Source organism: Falco peregrinus, chromosome 1, assembly GCF_023634155.1.
Source record: "Falco peregrinus isolate bFalPer1 chromosome 1, bFalPer1.pri, whole genome shotgun sequence".
NCBI classification, from domain to species: Eukaryota; Metazoa; Chordata; class Aves; order Falconiformes; family Falconidae; genus Falco; species Falco peregrinus.
Genome location: NC_073721.1, coordinates 22,337,920 through 22,360,341, shown reverse-complemented (window position 1 = coordinate 22,360,341; position 22,422 = coordinate 22,337,920). Strand labels below are relative to the sequence as shown.

General features: G+C 39.4%; 1 protein-coding gene across 2 annotated transcripts in view; it reads left to right on the top strand.

The window, feature by feature from the left end:
* Positions 1-22,422, top strand: part of PRKG1 (protein kinase cGMP-dependent 1) — a 508,740-nt gene that overhangs the window by 426,632 nt on the left and 59,686 nt on the right. For both annotated transcript variants that reach the window (XM_055790419.1, XM_005235115.4), the window contains exons 8-9: positions 1,178-1,243; positions 11,913-11,987. In XM_055790419.1, the coding sequence (XP_055646394.1) occupies positions 1,178-1,243; positions 11,913-11,987 (141 nt within the window). The remainder of the gene's footprint in view (positions 1-1,177; positions 1,244-11,912; positions 11,988-22,422) is intronic.

Sequence of the window (22,422 nt, the reverse complement as noted above, 5' to 3'; positions counted from 1 at the left end):
TAGGCTTGAACATTAATGTTTCTTTCGTTTGTATTTCTACTTGCTTTGTTTTAAATATATTGAAGTAAAATTAGCTCAATTAAAGTAATTAAAGTTAATTAATGATTACCTCTAAAGGGAGAGTGCATATTTCTGTATGAGTGCATATGTACCACCCTTTTTTTTTTTTTTACTATATTACTGTTTTAATACCTCCAGTCTTTAAACAGGGGAACTGCTATTTGTAACAACATTTTTAAATCCATTTTCTATTTCAGTGGAAATATACAGTGGTTTTCCAGTCTAAATGAATTAGGTGTGTTTAAAAGAGGTGGGTCTCTTTTGCCTGTAATCCACTTACCCTTCATACTTGGGAAGTGTTGGAGTGAATTTGACTCTGAATCCTGTACATTTGTTTGACCAACACAGAAAATGCAACAGCATCTCTTAATCTCTGATGAAACACTGAATCAGTCTGATTAAAATGAATTAACTTCGTATTTTGTAGCATGAGCTGGCAGTGGCCCGGTGGGGCAGGGAAAGGGAGAACACAAACTATTTGGTAATGAAGATACAGAAAAAATTCTAAATGCAGTATTTTTTCTGGTGAAAAGTGCCAGCACAGAGCTTTAATGCAGAGACCTTTCAAAGGCTCCATCCTAACCAGGCCCCTTTTATATGCCTGATAGTCCCAGCCTCCTCCATGCTCAGATAGCAAATACATAGCGAGTCCTATAGTCTGCTGCATATGTTGTACCTGCTCTGAGTAGCAGAGCTGATGTCTTGCTTAACTAGATGTTTCATGTTCCAACACTGAGGTATTATGTAGGTTTTGGGGTAGAAGGACAAAAGACGTCTAAGTGTTCATAAATAAATCTATGCAAATATCTAATTTTTTGATAGATTCATAGTGAGAAATGAGACTTTGCCTAAAATAGATGGAAAGCATGGGCTGATGTGTGTCTGGATGTCTTATTTATAAGGGGAACCAGGAGGTTTTTTCTGCTCGTGCAGGGTTTTTAGCTTTTCTGTGTTTGAAGCCTGTATGGATGATGAACATCAAATCAGTATAGGGGAAAAGCTATGAAACCCAGAGATTTATTCTTGAAGTACGTTAAGAGTGCAATATGTTTGGAAATAAAAAAGATTGTCATGAAAATAATACAGCTTACTTAAGTAATACTTTATTTTCTTTCAGGGAGGATGTCAGAACAGCCAACGTCATTGCAGCTGAGGCAGTAACTTGTCTGGTCATAGACAGAGAGTAAGTACAACATTTTCCTGCTGTGGGGTGAGGTGTATCTCAAGTTTGCACCTTTTACAGTTTTTAACTAGAGCCTTTGATCATTTTCTCCAGAAAGGTCATTTGATTTTGAGTAATACAGTCATAGTATATATGGGTCCTTGATGAAGTAGAGGGAAGGTCCCTCTAAATCAATAAGGCAAAACTCAGTAGTGACAAGTACAGACAATTAAGAAGTGCAGAAAGACAAAATGGAAGTAGATGGGGAGATAGCATTACTGTGGAAATGGATCCAGGCATTACGATGGAACACAGATTGCGTTCTTGTCAATAAAATGTTATGAAAGGCATTGAGCTTCTGGCAGATTTTAGAGCAAGATGTTGTTATTCTAGTCCATGTGGGGATGGAGAGCCCTCATCCAAAGGACGTAGACCTGCCTGAAGCTCTGTGGCTCGAATAAGATAGAGAAGATCAGAAGAGGAAAATGATGTCTTATATAGGGAGCTTGAAGGAATTAGGGGGCTTTAATCTAGAAGAGAAATGTCTGGGCTAGGGACTTTTGCAGAGGTGTAGGAGAGCACAGAGGCAAATATATCAGTGGTTTCTCTGTCCTTGAATACTTTCCTGGGCATAGTCTTGATGCAAGACACCGTCAAAGGTCAGATGCTGGGTTAGGAGTGACCTCTGAAACCCTTATATTCTGATGATGTACATGATTCTATACTCAAGTGTCATGTAGGTATGATCTACATACACTCAGTCCTGGTTTGACACAAGTTTTGTATTCAGTTATCTTACAGTCTTTCATTTCTAGAACTCTAGTGTTCTGTAATGGATGAACTGGGGAACAATAATTAAAAAATCCTAGGTCTTCTGATACAGGTTTTTTATGATCAATTAAAAAAAATGGTCTGTCCATTGAAAACAGATGATGAACTTCAGGACTGTCATCTGAGCGGCTTGCTTTCACATACACAAGCAAGGTAGCCTTGTAGATAAAAGACACACTATGCCTTAGTGTTCTGTGGGACAAAGAGAAGAATTGACATAATTACATAATTTAGCAAGCATTAATTCAGAGAAATACAAAGCAAGAAGTCATTTATGCTTTTTTTCTGAACACTTCTGTAAGGGTTATTTGGTTTGCACTGTAAGCTTTTTAAAAAAACCAAGTAACCAGTAACAGCAGAGTCAGTCATTCCTGGTCATTTTACAGACTGTTTCTATGCTTGTCTCTTGTTACTTTTTCTCAGTATATAATGCCCTTGAAATAGTAAGGAAGTACAAGTTAAATTTAAACTGATGAAGCTGTAGTTAATCTATACCAGAGATCCTAGTAATGCTCTGCAATTAGTAGCAGAGCAACACTATTTATAAGAATCCTATTTATAGTGCAAGAAAAGTAATGCTATTTATAGCACTATTTATAGTTCAAGGAAGGTTGTCCTGGTCCTGACTAGTTCTAACTTTCTTGTCATAGCTCTTCTCTTACATTGTTATTTTATAGGCATGTGAATAACTATAGAAGCATATTTTAATATGAAGAAAATCTACTAAGACCTGTAAATTTGGAAAATTATGCAGATGCCATTCTGTTAATGAGGGGAAATAGCATTACTTTATATCCAGATACACAGAATATTACAACATTTTGTTTGTTATGGTGGCCATGGTAGGTGTTCACGTTGAGTCACCAGATGCAAGAAAGCAATGGAAACTGGAAGCCAGCTTTACCTACAGTCTGAGCTGTTCTGTGCAGAAGGAGGAGTGATGCACGTCATTAAGGTTGCCTAATAACTTTCTATTACAAGACAAGCTCTTTGTTTAATAAACTGTAATTATTGAAGCAGAAATTTTCATGCTCTGTATGTGTCTCTATCTGAAACATGTCAGCAAAATTGATGTTGCAATTTCAAAGAACAAGTTAAGGAAAATATCATTTCCTTAATGGTCAATCCATTTCTTTGAGAAACTGGAGAAATTTAGTCTTGGTGACAGTAGGGGTTAGTATTACCCATTGGCATTATCTTGTCAACAGGGTAACTCTTCCAGCTTCCTTGCACAAGTCTTCCGAAGACATCCGAAAATTGTTCCACAGAACACCTGACAGCCACGCTGCTAATACCGCTGCTGTACTCCCATCTAGTTAACACCTGAACTATAGAAGTCACACCTTGGTATCACAGCAGATTCTTCCTAAGGGAGATGGAAGATTGTTTCTCTGGATTTGTAAATATTATGAACAATTGCAGGGCTGTTGTAGTTGCTGGAAGATTTTGAAGTTAGTAATACAGGAAGCTTTTTTTATAGGGATGAGCCAGGCCACCAAGCAAGCTCTGGGAGAGCTGGGTTTGAAATGGGACATTGCTTAAGCATGACAGAATGAAATGGTTTGCCTAGAATATTTTCTGAAATTAAAAAAAAATATACATTAAAATGCTACAGGGGTGAAGCAGTGGGAGTTGAAAATACCATGAGGAAAAGCCGAACAGTAATACGTGATGAGTCTTTAATCAGCAAATTCTCACGATGTCAGTGTTACCTTGCTTTTTAATTTCCTGGTGAAACAAGAAGGCCATTACAGTCACAAAAACACCCCAAAGATGCCCAAAAAGTAGTATAGCTATTTCTTGCAAATCTGTTTAGACAGGCTTTGCAACAATGGATTTTCAGCATCCTTTTCTGATGTAGAAATGATCAGAGGCATGATCTAACAAAATTAGCACTTGATGTGTCCCACAGACTTTAAGCCATTTTGTTCCCACTTATTCTTCTACTGAAAATATTTGTTATGAAGGAAACATTGACATTCTTTCTGTCTTGCAGTTGTAAGTCCCTTCCTTTACCAGAATAATGAATTTCAGTGGGATTTGGTCCTTCATGCTCTCTGGCTTCATCAACAGTCTCCACCATGCAGGAGGTGAGATGAAGCCAATCATCCAGCTCCAACCAAGCTGTAGGATAAATTTTGCTGACTTTGCTAAGGCTTAACATCAGATTATACTTAATTTCACTTCTATGTGAATGAATAAATATTGCTTGTGAGTAGCCTGCAAATTGAATCCTTTTCTGTAAACTGGAGAGATATGGATTTGATGGATGCACTGTTTGGTGGGTAAGGAATTGGCTGGATGCTTGCATCCAGAGAATAGTACTCAATGGCACAATGTCTGGATGGAGATCAGTGACAAGTGGTGTCCCTCAAGGGTCCATATTGGGACCAGTACTGTTTACTGTCTTCATCAGTTACATTGACAGTGGGATTGAGTGCACCCTCAGCAAGTTTACAGACAACACCAAGCTGAGTGGTGCGTTTGATACCCCTGAGGGACAAGATGCCATTCAGAGGGACCTGGACAAGCTTGAGAAGTGGGCCCCTGTGCACGTCCTGAGGTTCAAACAAGGCCAAGTGCAAGGTCCTGTGCATGGTTCAAGGCAACCCCTGGTATCAATACAGGCTGAGGGGTGAAGGGATTGAGAGCAGGCTTGGGGCTACTGGTGGATGAGAAGTTGGACATGTTCCGGCAAAGTGCACTTGCAGACCAGAAAGCCAACCATATCCTGGACTGCATCAAAAGCAGCATAGCCAGCAGGTTGAGGGAGGTGATTCTCCCCTGCACTCTGGTGAGACTCCACCTGGAGTACTGCATCCAGCTCTGAGGTCCGCAACACGGGAAAGACATGGACCTGTGGGAGCAGGTCCAGAGGAGGCCACAAAAATGATCAGAGGTATGGAACACCTCTGCTGCGAGAAAAGGCTAAAAGAGTTGGGGTTGTTCAGCCTGGAGAAGAGAAGGCTCTGGGGAGACCTTATAGCAGCCTTCCAGTACTTAAAGGGGGCTTATAAAAAGATGAGGACAGACATTTTTGTAGGGTCTGTAGTGGTAGGACAAGGGGCAATGATTTTAAACTAAAGGAAGGTGGACTCAGACTACATATAAGGAATACATTTTTTATGATGAGAGTGGTGAAACACTGGAACCCGTTGCCCAGAGAGGTGGTAGATGCCCCATCTCTGGAAATGTTCAAGGTCAGGTTGGACAGGGCTCTGAGCAACATGATCTAGTTGAAGGTGTCGCTGCCTAATGCAGGGGGATTGGACCAGATGACTTTTAAAGGTCCCTTCCAACACAAACTATTCTATGATTCTATGACTCTATGAACCTTTAGGAAGGTGTCCTTCAGCAATAATCTGAACCCAACAGTGAAGAAGACAAAGGCTCAGCACTGAACTTTTAATTTGGTTGTTCTTTTAAAATAAGTGAACTATTTCACATAGACTCTGTAACATATATTCTGAAATTAGCATGCGTAGCATAGAAGAAACATGAATGTGTGTGTTTATTTTGTCAACTGCTTTAGCTCGTTGGTTGATACAATTTTGACCTAGATGTAAGTGGTGGGAGTCTGCACACTTAGGGCAGAAAACAAGAAAGGTTTGGTGTGTTATTTTAAGGGAACGGGAAGGAAGAAAATGTAACGGCATGTTAAGTTAATAACAACCAGGGAAGTATATTTATTCAGGGAATGAAAGTTACTGAAGCTCAATGTGTGCGATTTTTGAGCTGGAAGCTATATGCAGACAATATATCATGTGCTATAGTTCATGGAAGAGAAAAAGTGAAAGTTTGGGTTGCAACTGGAAATTATTCTGGAGTTCGGATTTTGAAGGCATGGAGGAGGGGAGGCACAAAGAACTGAAGCATTACAGACACCACCTGAAGCATTGCAGATACCAGCTGAGACATCAGTGGATGGCAAATATCCCAATAAGGACTATGGCTCTTCGACGATAATGATGACAAACAGGGGGAAAGTGTGAGCTAGCACAGGGAAAATGCGAGCTGGCAGAGGGAAAAAAGACATCAAGTAATAGGTTTATTGTGCTGGGGAATGGGCATAAGCAGCAGACAGTTACAGAAGGTGAGAAAGCAAGGAGGAACACTTAGCTTTGGCCAAGAACTGGAACCGGTGAAGAAATCTAGGCTGTTATTGTATGAAGAAGGGAGATATTGCAGCCGTTACAGGGAATTTTGCAAGGAGCCAGAGAGGCAGACTGAGGCCTCCCAAGCAGAAGGAATCTTGGGCACAGAGATAACAGAAATATTATAGAGGAGCAGCTTTGTATGAAACACAGCTGGAGAAAAACATGATAAAGGTAGTAAGGATTAATTTCATAGGTAGTCAATAGATGGGACCCTAATAAGGAGATGTCCAGCAGGGATATCTGTTGTGGGTCAAAATCACTTTGAAGAAGATAGCAAAGGAGTAGCAGTGAAGGGACTCCTGGATGTGTCTGGATATGGATGCATTTAGACATAAATAATATAAATGTGAAAAGTTTTTGTGGAAAGCAAGTTTTCTGGACCTGTATCATTATAAATGACTATAAATTTCCAAAGAGGGAAAAATAATTGCTACTAAAAATGGAAAGTCCCAGATACTCTGGAATATGGTGGTGTAACAAGTGTTCACTGAAACAGCAGAGCTGGTTGAAGCAAGTTTTGGCACATGATGAAGGCAATGTCATGGGTGGTTTCTTTGTAAGCAGTGATGAGCATACTATGGAAAATAACCTTGGATGAAGTTATAATTTGTTAATTTAGGTTAAATTAACTAGACGGCTTAAAAAGTAGGTCTGTAACACTGGTTCTCAATATTAAAAATGGAAAATTGAGACATTAAAAGGCCTCTTTGGGAAATTAGCTGGACAAGGGCACCTACAATTCCTTCATCTAATAGGCTTCGGTTCTTAGAAATATGCATCGTAGAAAGGTAACCCATTTAGGAAGTTATTTATAGGGATTTATAGAAGTTTGTGTTTGGAAATGACTGAGGAGAATTGATTAGTTTGAGATCCCTATAGTATTTAGAAAACCTATAGAAAATGAAGCAAGCTTCAGAGGTGGGATTTCCAGGTGAGGCAGCTGCTGTAGTGCAGTCATAACAAGCTTTACAGTGACCACATTGGGAGTACCATTAATTCTGGTCACCCAAGGAAAAGGACAGTAGCAGCAAACAGACTATTTGCTATAACATTAAGAGTTACCATCTTGCTGGAAAAGAATAGTGTAGTCCTAGCTGGTCAGGTGTATTCCAAAGAAACAACTTAGTAATCAGTAGGAAAAAAAATTCCAGGGTATTTCATGTTATATTCAAAGTTTCAACATGCATGCTGTCACTGAAGAGGAGATTCCACTAACCTGGTAGGGGACATAAAATGAGATGGTGACAAGGCTGATCAAATGAGGATGACAGCTTTGCTAAGGGTTCTTAGCACCAGGCAGGCTGACGTCTTCTCCATGCTCAAGCTTAATGGTGAGACAGGGTTGATTTAGCCAGGCGGTCTAGAGGGAAGGAGACGTTGGAAAATCGGCTTGGAAGGTTCAGCAGAACCCACATATTGTTCATGGGAATTTTAAAAGTATACTTCTCACCATTTCAAGGAATTTGTAGAAACCTATGGATACTTGGGAAGCCAGACAGCTCATTGCAAAAAATTTTTCAGTTTTCTTCCCATCAAACATATGATATAGGTAAACATATTAATACTTTATAACAGTTGCTACTTGTCAAATGTTTTTTATTAATTTTTAATCCCTAGAGCAGTTTTTTCTTTACAATCTGTAGGCTTTCTGTGTTTATGACTTGCTAAGACCTTATGTGAAATAAAATTGAGTCTGTTGCTAGTTAAGTATTTCCTATTGTGATACTGCGGTAATTCATCCTCTGGGAAGAAACTAATTGTGGGAGACGCACAATGTTGCCTTCAAAGTGTTTCAAGATTAGCCCTGTTGAAGCTCATGAATTTTCAGGCTCCCTGGAGGGGTTATTAGTTTTGTTGTAGAGGTACAGTTGGACTGTTTGGGGAAAAGTTAACAATTATGGTGTGCTGGATTGGATGGACTGGTCCTCTAGGAAATTTTCTGTAAAATATCTTCTGATAAAAATTATGTGGATGCTAGCAGGACAGCATTGACCGTCTGTTCTGTAAATCAATTTGAATAAAGATGTACAAACACACTTTATTTGCAGCTACTTTGTATGGTGATAAAACAGGAGGAAAAGGTTCAAAACTCAGTCCTAACATTTTCATCATCGTTGGCACCCTGTGAGAGAAGTTGTTGCAACTTCTTAATTTTTTTTTTCCACATGTGCCTCTTGAAACTGAAAAAGTGTTTGAAAATGTTCATAGATTTTCATGAACTGTAAGAATATTTACACTGAAGTTGATTCAGGTTCATCTTTTATTTATATGTGATATTTTTCCTCCATATAATTTATTTATGTTTATAACAATATTTTTCTGGAGTGCTGAGATTTACCAGGTATAAATGTGTGTGCTGGGCATATAAAATTGCATAATGCAAGTGTTAGAGAGAGGACCTGAAGGATAGGAGCCACTAAAACTAAAGGCACAGCTGCTGCTAACAGAGGTTGGTAGCGCTACAAAACTACACAGTATTTGCATCTATTGAGTGCTAAATGCTGTTTTTACTGCTTGTTGTCTACTTTGGTTACACATATCAAGATAATACAGGGTTTTTTTAAGGAAACATTTTAAATATTTCAGGTATTTTCAGATTTTTCACTTTGGATTTTACATTTGTGTCTGTATTTGAAAACCTGATATTGTTTTTTAATGGGGATAGCTATGAGGTTCAAGAAAGGTTACTGTATCAACCCTTTTGGCAATGGAAATTGGAGAGAAAAAGAAGTATTATTCTAGCATGACTGGCCCTATACAAACTGAGCTGAACTCTTTCATTGGAGATTTTAGGTTTTGCTGTTTTAGTGTTTTTCCCAGTTGGGGTGAAGTTTATCCATGGAGAAAATTGGTTATGAGGAGAGAATAGAAAAAATGAAGCGAGAAGGCTATGCAGTGAAAAAAACCTAAGCAATTTTCTGATGAAATTCTTGGGGAAGTTGTGACCAAGATGATACTTCAACGGCATTGAGATAGGCAATAAAAAAGTGACTCGAGTGAGCTTCAGTGTCTTGCTGAGTCCTAAGTCTTGCTTAAGACATTTTTAAAAAAAACTTAAGGATATTTGACAAACTGGTGTTACTCCTTTCAGTGACTTTTTCTTATTTGCCCATATAATGTTCCATTAGACAAAGACATATTTGCATTGCCAATAAATAATTGGATGCTTAACCCTGCCACATTTTCCTAACCACATGAAAGCAAACCAAGGCTAGTTATTTTAAGTTGTATTTTAAGCCTTAGGTCATGTCTCACAGCATTCCAGGAGGATTACAGTATTACTGTCTCTCACTTAGATCCATAAATACCTGTTTGTGCTGCAAGTGAGCATTAACATACACATCTTGCTTTGTTTTCATTGTCATCTTTGAAAGGTTTGGCTTCATCCTATGGAACATCTTCAGCACAAGAAAGATAAACCTTGATGTGTTGAATAAGCTGGATTTTTCATATTTTCACTGCTAAGGAATTTTGGCTTGGAAGGATATGCTGATAATCAACACATCCCTTAACACAATTTCCATGCAAGAGCAAGGCGGTCTTTGCCTTCTCTTCCTCATGAATGAGTTCTCATTGTTTTCCCTGTGCTAGGTAAATGATTTCATAGCCTGTATCATTTAAAATATTATGAATTAGAGTAAGTAGAAAACTTGAGGAATTTATGTGGGCAGAGGATATTTTCAGAGCAGGCGATAAACGTGTAATCATGTAAAAGGCCACACTGGAAAGGACAGCTCTAGATCCAGACCAGTATAAATACCTCTCCTGACTGTGATCTCTTACTTCATATTTATTACAAGATTGGATAAAATATGGCTTTCTCCAGCTGCTGTTCATAAAGCATAATAATTAAGCTTTCTTTAATTCTTCTGGTAGTCATGTCCCCGCTTGCCATATGCACATGAGGTGCCTTGCTTAGGGTCAGGCACCTCCTGATGCAGCAGGACACTTAAGTACCCGCTTAATACCGCATGGCATGTTTAAGCTGCTTGGGCAAAGTGCAGTCCATACAGTTCAATTGCACTCGGGGCCAAAGGCGGCGCAAAGTCACCTTGGTTTACCTCCTGCATCGCAGGATGTTGCATTTCCCACAGTTGCCCTTCGCTGAACCCAGATACATCAGGCTGGTGAATTCTGCTTGTTGCTGTATTTTTACAAACAGCTGGGGTTTGGGGAGTTTCGGTCAGTAGGTTTTTCAGCTGTGGCTGTTTAGCCTATATATTGTCATGTGACCTGAAACAAAGTGATTTAGGGGGGAAAATGCAAACAATCTGCAAGCTGTTACCTTTATTAACCTGCCCTGTATTTTCCTCACCTGCTGAGCAGCATTAGTTCTCTTACATCCTAAAAGTCTTTGCTGAGAGAGGGCCATACTGAATATTTTGTTCTTACTCCTAAATTTGTAAATATTGTCCTAAATGGTATTTTTTTTTCAATTTTTTTAACTTTTCAAATTATTTTTTTTCAACTTCTTAATAGCCATTTCTGTTCTTCAGCTCTATGTTTAGTGCTGCAGGAGTGTCATGAACATATAGAAGCTGGAGGAACTACAGTGCTTTTGTTTTTGAAGCTGTGACCTTAAGGTAGAGATTAGTCAAGAGACTGCAGTTTGCAGCAGTTCATCCTTTCAGATTAGTCTAGCTCTATTCTTATTTTCGTGGTACATTCTTTCTTAGAGAAAAGAAAACCTGTGTGTGACAGACAGACTGGGAATAATAGAAATGTATTAGGGAACTATGGTTTTCACCTGGCATATTTTCAGTTATATTATTTATTTCAATTATTAAAATTACTAAAAATATTCAATTTCTTTTTTGTATTTAGTCTTTGACATTATAATGTCACTACCAAAGACATAACAGTTGCAGGTTTTAATTTTTTTCTCTGGAGTGTTGCTTGTTAGTTGATTAAATGGTTGTTGGGTCCATTTGTTTGAGTCAGTCATGATATAAAAAGATTTTCTAATTCTTTTTCCGATGTGTCTGTGCCCTTTCTATCTCCCCTGGGACAGAGGATGGTGTTAGGGGACTGCTCGAGCTACTCACAGCTTGTACAGAAGACAGCTCAGCACTGAGGGTATCTGGCATTCCTAATATTTCACCCTTACTCAATTTAACCCAATTAAAGCCAGATTTTCTCTTAAATGTCATTAAACAATCTGGCCTACAACAATGTGCTTGCCTTCCTGCCCTCACTTTCTTTTCCCCCTCTTTTTTTTTTTTTCTTTTTATTTCTGTTTGCTGTGGTTTTGGCTGCTGTCTGTAAAGATGAGAAAGCTAAGATACAGAAATAAAGATTATCCTTCTCTTTGAAAGCAGAGGGGTTTCTGGTTAGAGGACAGGGATATATGGTGGTGACACCTCACCATCATGGGACTTCGTAGCCATGTTGACAGATTTACTCTGAAACTTACACTGGGGGGAGGAAAAACTTCAGCGGTAATTTCAGTGGGTTCAATCCCCAAAAGAGCCGGATAATTAAGTTTGGACCTTCTTGGCATTGGTTTTTGTATTTCCATGCTTTCTCCAGCATGTCTGAGGCCGTGTTTCCCAGCAGATGCCCAGGCCCTGGCCCTGGTTTGGTCAGTCAAGGCCGCCCCCAGCATCGAGGTGTGGCCCCTGGTTGCTGCTGAAGATCCATCTTGTCCTGCTTGGCTACCACATGGAGGCTTTTCCTCTAAAAATGCCCTTTTGTTTTTACAGCTCCTTCAAACATCTGATCGGCGGCCTAGATGATGTTTCCAATAAAGCCTATGAAGATGCAGAAGCAAAGGCAAAGTAAGTGTCTGCTTGTTGTGTTCAGTGTGAAGTAACCTCATTTTTATTGATTGTACATCACTGTAATTAAAAAAACCAACCAACAAAACAAAACTGCTTTTTCTAACACAACAGTATAAAACAGCTTACAAAGTAGTCACTTAGGTGCTTATTCTGAATTTTCCTCTGAGTGAGCTGCCTTCTGTCTCCCTGGCTCTCTCCATGAATATGGGGAGGACCAGAAGGAGATGGGTCTTGTCAGGCCAGTGCCCAGAGCTGGGTGATCACAAGGTCTGTCTTAATCACAATATTTGGATCCTCAGAAGTGTTGGATCTTCAAAAAATTCTCTTGAAATAGTTTAAGGTGAGAAATCACAGATCCTGGAAAGCTCTAGTAGTAAAGGAAATTGTTGCTGAATAAAATTTGTTTCTTTAGAGAACCCTGATCTTTCTCACACATTTTCACGAAGTCAAAATGCGTTCTGAGACAAAGAATGGGAAATTGCATTTGTCATTTTTGAATGAATACTAGAGCTACCTTGATATGAAGCAATATATTCAACTGAAGTCCTGCTATAAATATTCATTCCTTTAAGAAGTGAGCTGTAGTATACTGCAGTTTAAAATATTAAAAAAAAACCCAATTCATTCGCTCTTGATCTACAATTTGGTTTTCATAGGAAAGCTTTGTTATGTCTGTACTTTGATTCTATACCAACAATAAAGCTTTTGAAGAGGAACATGTTCTGATTGGAGGGATACTGAATATAAACCACTATGATTCAAAGGCAAACATTCTTCAGAGGAAAACTGAAGTTGCTCTGTACAGAATTACTTTACTTTTTCTCATACAAAATTATTTTATTTTTCCTCTTATAAAATAATTTTACTTTTTTCTGTCTTTTTTTATTACCCCGTTAAAGAAGCAGAAGGTGTTTTCTCAAAGTCAAATGCCCGTTAATCAGTGGTCTGCAGCCATCTAAATTTAAGATTGCTCTTAAGTTATACATAGTAACTTCTCATTAAACCAGAGGGGTTTGAAATAGTGTATAGCAAAGGTATTTGGCACTTCTGTGGAGAAAAATTGAGAAGCCCTAATTAGTTGATTAAAAATAACTTTTTGTTTGTTTGTTTCAGAAATTAAATATGCAACCCAAGAAGCTTAGTTTCTTGAGCAAGACTTGCTAATATTGCAAGATAAATTAAGATAGTATTTTCTTTTTTATCATCTTTGAGTTATATTTGAAATACATTTTTAATTATATTTAATTTATTTTAAGGTACTAGAAGGCACCCCAGGGTTGCATTTTAGTTTAGAATAATATTTCCCTGCCCCAAATCAAACACACGGGTGTTCTTCTTCAAATGCTTAAGTTCTCTAAAATTCTTTTTGACTTAATTAAATAGGCAGGAAGCTATCAGCTTCTTTTACTACCCCAGAAAACAGCTATTTTGGGCACAGAATGCAAAGTCAAATGGTCACAATACTATAGAAGCAGATAACTAGCTATTAGATATTATAAATATATATAAGCTATTAGTACCAGCTGGAAACACGGTATTTTAATGCTAGTAGCAGCTTGTGTAAAGCATTTTACAAAATGTTGGAAATTCACTTAAGTAGCTTCAGAGACATGGTCCTAAGTGTCCGAGGCATGTGCTATTATTATTTTATATATATATATATATATATGATTACTATTTGGATTGCATTGATTTCCATCTAAACAAAAGGGAGGAAAACATTGGTAATGAAACTGATGATTTTTGGTTTCAGTAATAACATGATGTTACTATCACAGAAACTTCTAGAAAGTTACACCACAACCCATCAGCATCAAGCAGAATTTCCAAATAGGACTTGCCACCCCCCATATCACAGTCTGTCTTTTCGCATCTACAGTTTTAAGCTCTATTATTAATAGAGGATCACGTAGTAATTTATTATCACAGTAAGTGTTTCTGTATGCAGATTGTATCAGGGTATTTTCAGGATAGGTTTGTGTGTTTTAAGGAAGGGCTTTCAGGGTCCCTTGTGCACTTTATAACATGTCTTGAGGGGGACTGCAGGCTTGGACCTATTTTGAATAAAATCTTCATTTTGGCAACCAACGCGCTGATATTAACCTTAACATTATTGAGCTTTTATCTTCTTTATTCCTCTTCTTTTCTTCTAATGCCAAGTATTTCATCCCAATGGAAGGGCAAAGCAAAGGATTCCTGGTGGTGGAGGAATTGTTCCCCAAAAGGAGCAATTGATTAATTTTGATAGCAACTTTTTTACTTAAAGGTCAGAGGTCTGTGCTTGAGTCCTGTCTTTCAAGACTCTAAGTGACAGTGACATGATAGCCCTTCACATATTGACATCTTGACTTTGAAAAAGCAGAAGGGGTCAGTGCTGTCTGCTTAGAGAAACGTTAAAAAAAAAAAAAAAAAAAGGAATGCTTTTTCAAAAGATACAGCATTTATTAGTCAAATACCATATTCACATTTTCTCAGCTCCTTGAAAGCAAGCACATGCCTGCAAAAAGGTGAGTAGAAGAGTAAAAACCTGCAAAGTTACTTGAAGAGTAAAGTGAGATACGTTGTAAGCTGTTTCAGAAAGTTTAGTTGCTCGAGAGTTATTGTTTCTATATCCTCAAGATAAAACTCCTCTGGGAGAAAAGTCTGCTTGGCACAAATTTTAACCTGGTTTACTTTTCAAGCAGCTATTAATTAGCTCCAGCTAATTGTCTTTCAAGGGCTTATCTTTTCCAAGGGGAAGTTTGTGAAAAGCAAGAACGTGGCACATAAAGCGCATTCAGGTTTGCTGAGGCTTTACACAAACCACATTAAAAAAAAAAATCCCCTCTTTTTGCATCCTTGTAGCTAGTATCTCATTTTCAGTGCTTGTATGGCAGGTGGCAAAAGGCCTTTGGATGGATAGAAATTTTCTGTATACCTGTGTCTCACTGTGAATCAAGTGGATCAGGATGACCCACACAAAGGTCAGATGTTCAGTGGGTGTAATGACACAGAGTAAATACAAAGGATATTGTGAGACGTCATTACAGAGTGTCAGAGCCTGCTTTTGAGTGGTGTGGTGGCCATGTTCAAGGCCAAAAAGTGAACAGTTTAATATTTTCTTATCAGTTCCTGTCAGTTGAGCAATATGAACTAAAACCATACATATAGAAATGTCTACAAATGGCAGCAGATGTATTTTCATATAAATCTACCAGATCAAGCTGTTTATTACATTCCTGCTAATTTGTAGGCTCTGATCAGCAAATGCACAAGTTTATACTACATCCAATGCAGGGTCCATGTTCCTAAAGCAGGACTTGGATCGCAGGCAGGAGTTCATCGCAGAAATGCCTACCAGATTGGTGACACTGGTGTGATTTTTTTATCTCCATGCTAGAGCGTGACCCTGGGGTCATGGAGCTGGTAGTCCCAGTGCAGGACATGACTGAGAGTATGGTAGGCAGAAGTTACAGGGTCAGAAGATCTTTCCATGTATTCAGCAGTTCTCTGGGTCTGAAAGGGCTGAACTTCTTTTTGAGTTTATTTCTTGGTGACATGGTGACAAGCTAAGCCTTGAGATATGGTTAGGGTTCTCCTAGTACCTGGGGAAATGTTCTAGCAATAAAACTGTTGTAGACATCTGAGCTACAACTTCCTACCCTTGGGCATGATTTGAAGGAAAGAGTAAACCGTGTTCAGCTCTTGAAGGCAAAGAAAATACATACAACCATTCAAAAATAGTTCAGCTGAGCAGAAGGGCTTCCTGCACCACTTAAAGGACGTGTCACTGGGGGACCATGGCTTTAGGTGTCTGCATGCTGACCATGGTAGTTGTAGGTGTCTGTCTGTTCCACATGGGAAGCTTTGGATTGTGTCCTGAATGCCTGGCTCTTGGCCTGCATGAGCAGCCAGAGTGCCCGACACAAGGCTGTGTCAATGCTCCAGTGGGAAGGTGCCCAGGAGTCCCTGCCAAGCACACCAAGGGCTTTGGGCTTCTCTCAAGAATGACATCTCTGTCTAGGAAAGCAAGTGTGCACCTGGGCTGCTGAAGGCAGTGGAATTCAGCCAAGTTGTTCATGTGCCCAAGCCGAGTCATCTTTGATGCTGCTTTGTGAGTTTCCTTAAAGTCAGATGACTATAAAAATTGTGTCTTTCATCTAAATGGAAGAAGCCTTTTTTATCCTCATGATTGCAGAGATCATCTTTATAACATGAGCTTACTCCAGCATCAGAACGGATTTAATTCTTTACAACTAATATCTTACTACCCGACACTTTTCCCTGGTTTTTGCAGGCTTAGGACTGGCAGTTCTCCTTAATGTCCATTCTTTGTATTCAGTCTCTTAAATCAGAAATCATCGATGTATCATCTTGATGTGCTCAGATGAGTTCATAAGCTCATCACCTAATGCATATTATAGTTACATCCTTACCAGAGAAAAGGTGAAGAAGGAAAGAGGCAAACATTTAATTAACTTCACATTCTGAGAAAATGGGAGTTTCGGAAGAACAGCAGTCATGTCCCAGTGTTAGACCCAGGCACGCTGGTATTTAGGGCATGAAGGAGATACCTAAATAACCAGGAGACCCATCTAAGTGTAGATCACTTCCAGATGGAACCACTACTGCATCTCTCTCAAATCCAAGAGGAAACGGGTGGGTTCTGCTGCAGTGTTGGTGCCGAGTAAGGTGAGCGTTCAGTGAACATCGTTCCAGGCACACAAATCCCTTGTGCTGGTATCTTCCTCATCCAGAAACTCCTGAAGTTAATTGCTGCACACTACTTTAACGACTAACAAGGTCATCAGATGAGGTCCCCTCTAGCTTGGTCACACCTTTCCATGATATGACTGTAGCAAGATAGACCTCCTGTGGCACAGACAGGGATAAAAAAAAGGTTGCCTTCACCACCAAGCTGGGAAAGCTGGCAGCTGCCTGGGCTTTGCCCAGCCAAGCAGAGACTATCTGGTTGAATGACCATGGTCCCTGTGCTCCTTTACTCCTGTCATATCCAGAGTTATCTGCTGATGTTGATCTCCTGTGGCAGTGGGGCTTGAAATTAATACCCTGTTGAAGTCCAGACACTGGTGCCTTCATGCTGTTGCTTCAGGCTCTCTGCAGATGTAGGCTATTTTGATTGCACTTTTTGCTTGCTTGCTTGCTTTTTTTTTTTTTTTTTTTTTAAATTCCAGTTGCATTGCAGCCCTTGGGGAATACGTTTTGGTACTCACAGTCAAAATTGTCTCCTTTTCATAGGACCTGAGGGGGCAAGGACCTTTGTGTACAATGCCTTTCCCTTCCACAGAAGCTCTTGCCCCAGATGCCCTTTGTCTTTACCTGAGCTGTGTTTTAATAAAGAGCTCCATCCAAACCTTTTCTTTTACTGGCCAGAGTTGTCCCATTTTTCACATTACAACTTCTCTCTCACTACATTTATTGATAACAAAGCATCCTAGCAGCTCATTGACTTAGTTTTGGTGCAGAGGGTGGTTATTAATATTTTTCAATTTTATATGTATTCTTTGCAGGTAGTTTTCCCCTTCCACCCTGGCTTTAAAGGTAAAACGTACTTTTTTTCTAACAGGAAAGCTACAGATACAGCTTTATAGTTCAAGTAAGCAAGGCGATATGGTGCCCCAATTTTTTCCTTACATTTGCTGCTTGCAAAGTGGTACTATGTACTGCAATACATTTAGCACTAGCTTTTTTGAAGATGCCAGTTTAGGAAAAGTTTTGAACTACCAGCTATAAGCAAGTGCCTGTGTGCTGGGCTGGACAGAAGCCTGCTCCTGATATCGCCTGGTGGCTGGTAGCTGGTGTGCAGGTGCCATCTGCTGTTAAAGGCTTCCCCCATGCTGTGTCCAAGTATCTTTTGCAAGATTAAATCCCTGTATCCCCCGGTCCATCTAGTTTCTCCTTTGCCAGCATGTTTACAAGAGAAAGTATTTTCAAGTGTAGTGTGTGGCTCCTCAGTGGTGTTTCTTGGAGGGTCACTGCTGGCTCTACATGTGTCTCCTTCCTACACAGCCTTTTCTTTTGCTTCATGAGCTTGTCTTTGAGTTATTTTAGTAGTTGAAATTGTCTCTGGGAGTTGTAAGCTTATTGCACATGGATAGATCTAAGTATTAGTAAGTAGCACAGATCGAGAGGAATAGATGTGTACAGAAAAAATGTTGGTGACAAGGGCCTGCTGTACAGACTACTTGCATTTCATTGAGGTTTTCCTTTGGGCTACTTCAGATCTGGTTCCCTAGACTCAATGTTAAACAGTGCTTGGTGTAAATCGGCTTCTGAGCTATGTCTTCCAGTTTAGCGTCACCTGAGAGAGTGAGCCCTTGCTCACTTGTCCCACTCAGATGTGAAAGGGACCTGTCAGGGGACTTGCTTCAGAAACACACTCCTTGTCTGAGCTAAGAGATATTTTAATGCACCTTGCATATAAAGACTGTTCTTCATGGATAATCTGATCTCAGTCTTTATCTGAAGGTAGTTGGCAGTGACCTGGTTGCACATGGTGGTGTGCCTGTAGTGTAGATATCTGTTCCTTCATAATCTATAGGTACACAAGTTCTGGTCAACCTCTCCATAACATTATGACTGGTGTTGGCCCTTCAGCTCCAAAAAATGGGACATGGTACACAGAAGAGTCCAGCTTATCTTCATGGAAACTCTTGTTTTGGTAAGATGGGAAAGCTTTGCACGTAGATGCTGTGTCTGCAAGCACACTGGTATTTGATGGTTTTGACATCTAGCCAGCCCATGGATTTTGTGTGGATAATAAACAACCCCATGTACTAGGAAAGGATGCTTTTCATTTCTTTATCTTGTTTTCATTTACAAATACAGATAAGATAAGCCAAGAAAGATTTTAACCCCTTGCCAAAAGGGAAATTTTCAGTGTTAAAAGTTGCAAAATGGGAGCTGCCAATTAAAGAGAATGATTTAATTAAGGTCTGACTTTCTGTTGGGCCACAGCTTTTGAAAACTTTGGCTGAAATAATTCACTGATGCACGGAGTATGATTTGATTAGGAATTTTTCTGCAAGAAAAAGTTTTTTTCTGTTTTACAGCATTAGGAAGGTCTGGGCAGCCTGAAAGTTGAAATAATTGGCTCCCATCTCCTTCTGTGTCAGTTTTCTGAATTAGGGACCATATGGGAACTAGCTTTTGCCTTGGTTATCTGCGGTGCCAGGCTTGGGGGAAGACTTCTTGGGATGTGCAAAAAGGTGGGGAAAAGCTCATTAATGCTATAAAAAGCAGAGACTACAATCATTTATTTTAAGCAGTGTAAATAATTAAAATAATTCCTCTACTTGGTGAGTGCTGTGGAGAAATCCTAACAGGTCATTGATACCTGTTAAGTATGTGTGAATTTAAATATCTTGCTGTTTAGAAAAACTGAGACTTCAGATGGCATTATTTGGCCTCTGGTATGCAAGAGCATTTTTTCTGTCTGCTGGAGAATTTTGCTTATAACAGAGTTTAGCCTTAAATACTTTGTGATTTCATCCTGAGGCCACTGGTGGTTTGTATCCAAGTCTGGCTATTGGATTTTCCCAACTGCTGTAATAAATAGGTGTTTATTTAGAAAATAAGATCTCAGAAATAATTTTAAAAGGCAAGGGCCCATCAAGATAACATACGAGGTAATATCCCTAAATGAAGGTAGTGGAGACTGCTAAATTGTGACTTTCTTTTTTGAAGGTGAATAGCTGCCTGCAGACTTGTGTTACTCATGCAGAGATCTGTGGAGGTAGACTTTATGGCGGCTTTCCTCTTGAGAAAATGCACTCTGTAATGCACTGTGTCGCTCACAAGGGATATATTAAATCAGCTTTTAAAACCAGGTCGGTTTTTTTTAGGTAATAATCCATATGCTTTCTTCTTGCTAACTTGACCTTTCGATATGATAATTGACTGTGTCAGACGTCAGGTGGAGGCACTAGTGAAAAAAAATCAGTGCCTTTAAAGCAGGCTGCTATTCTAATATTTTACTGCATTTTTTTATAGCATTAGGACCTGTACTGATGAAGTAAAAATGCAGCAGAAAGCTTTCTGATGATAATGAGTCTCATTCCAGAGGAAACAGAAAAATGTTGCAGCAATGCATCCATGTGCTTGGCATTTCCAGTTGTGTGTGGTAGCACTCGATGGAAATGGAGGTCTGTGCTTGAAGTATTAACCATTCCTTTGGCATTTATCTAAATACTTTTTTCAGAAGCCACTGAGAATACTTCACTAATCCCAGTACAGTCACTTAGAGCTTCATGTAGCACAGTCTTGGTAGCTTTAAACAGAAACCCTGGCAAACCTTGGCATCCATGAGGGATGGAGAGGCAAAGGTGGCATAAAAACATATTTGCATAGTTTCTGGGTCTGTACATTTGTCATCCAGAACATTTCTGATCTGTTCTGAAGATTTATCTTAAATCGGATTATGCCACTGGAAGGTGGCCTATTTCTGTCCCACTTTCATCTTCTGACTTAAATAACAGAGGCACTTGAACGGAGTCAAATATATTATAAATAAAACCCAGTGATCCTTCTAGCTCCCTAGCTACTGATTTTTGGAACTGCTGGAAATAGTTGTAGGATCATTTGTGAATTTTCCAGTGCTGGAGTTGCCTGCTAGACCGGTTATCCTTGGTGGTACCTCACCAACTCCTACGAGATCCACCAGGAGTTGGGTCAGACCTCATTTCTATGTCCAAGCATTGGAAAGGAAAGAAGTAAACTTAGAGCCAGTGAGAGCTGAAGCACAGGTGTTTGGATGGTGTTGGCATCCGGGGAAGATTTGGGATTTGGGCTCCAGGAGGGAGGCATCAGGGGAGGAGGCAGGGGAGCACTGTCTCCCCACTGCCGAATTGTCTTAGCAAGTGTTGCCAGTTAAAGAAGTTTCTTCCTGTTCACCCAAGAAACTTCCTAGGCCTCAGTGTGATGGGAATAGCTCCAAAGTTTTGAAATGTTGGTGTATGCAGTTGTTTAAACAGCAGGGAGAGGGGGGAGAGTGGAAAATGGAGGTCCATATTTCAAAGATGAGTGGATATTGTTTCCCTTGTGAAAGTTAGTAAGTGTGGCACCCCAAAACAGCATAGCAAATTTATTTGACCCCTGAGCAGTATTTGTGTCAAATCCAAAGATCAAATTTGTTTACTGAACTGTGAAACGGAAGAAATGTGATCCCCTTCTAAGTGAAGAACTTAATGCAGCCTTAACTCTGAAATTACTGCAGAGACCTCCATCCCACCAGCAGCTGATAAACTGAAACAAACCTTTCTTCTTTCTCTTCTTCCCTTTAAAGAATACTTCAGTTTTCCTGAAAGCTGAAAATCATTTCCATGTATAGCTTACAGTCTAAATGTAGTCCACGTTAAACTCAGGACTTCTACCCAAATCTCATCCTTACCTAGTGAGCATGAGCAATATTGGACCACTGCAATGTTGGCAGTGTTGTGCCAACTATATTGCCAACAGTCAACTGGAAGACTCTGTTATTTTGATTTCTGTTAATTTTGCCAAATGTTCAGCACAAAATGAAAGGCAGTCCAAGAGGCACTGTAGAAGAACAACCAAGATGGGTCTGTTTCTGCCTTCACTGCTGCCAGCAGCCGGCTGCAGGACCCGTACAATGCAACACTACCCTCTTTGGGTGCAACAGGAAGGTGACAACCTGCCACTACAATAACTTACTCTGTAGCACCAAGTAAAGGAGGTTTATATTTAAAAAACCTGATGCTTCCAATATAATTGATGGCTCCTGAGAAACTGCTGCCATGTTATGTTAGTATTATTTTTTCCATTTGCTTGTTCGCAGCACTTCAGGCATCCCAAACCCCACAGCTGGGCAGCGCACTTATTTATCCTGACTATGCTGTGCGCCACTTACATTGATTTACCCTCAGCTGCATTTGCTGTATTTTCTCAGTGGCTGACTGAATACTCTGTTAAATGATTTGAGAAGTGCTGAGCTCTAAATCTTTAAATCATCTGAAAAAAAAAAAGGAAAAACGGTTCTCATTATTTAAATGAACCCACAGTTTTTACATAGGTATAGCAAGATGAAACATAAAAAATAGAGATAATATGAAATTTTGAATATGTGAGAAGGCTTGGTGTCTGTAAACCTTTAAAGAGAAGATCAAAGTCAGATCTTCCCCATTATATTGGATGTTAATGTAAAACTACCTGGAGATTTATAATAGGGCTATTGTAATTAAATCTCTGATGTAAGTTAAAAGAACCTCATTCACAGCTGTATTTAAAATTAATTTTAGTAATGGGAATGAAGTGTTTCTAGCTTTGCCTGCTCAGCGTACTATCACATGCAAACTCTTTTGCACTCTGTCTTCAATATTTCTTAGGTTTTCTTACTTCATTTTCAGGTGTGATTGTTGGGTTGCTCTACAGAGGATGTCAAATAATATGATTTGTTGATAGCAAAGCAAGAGAT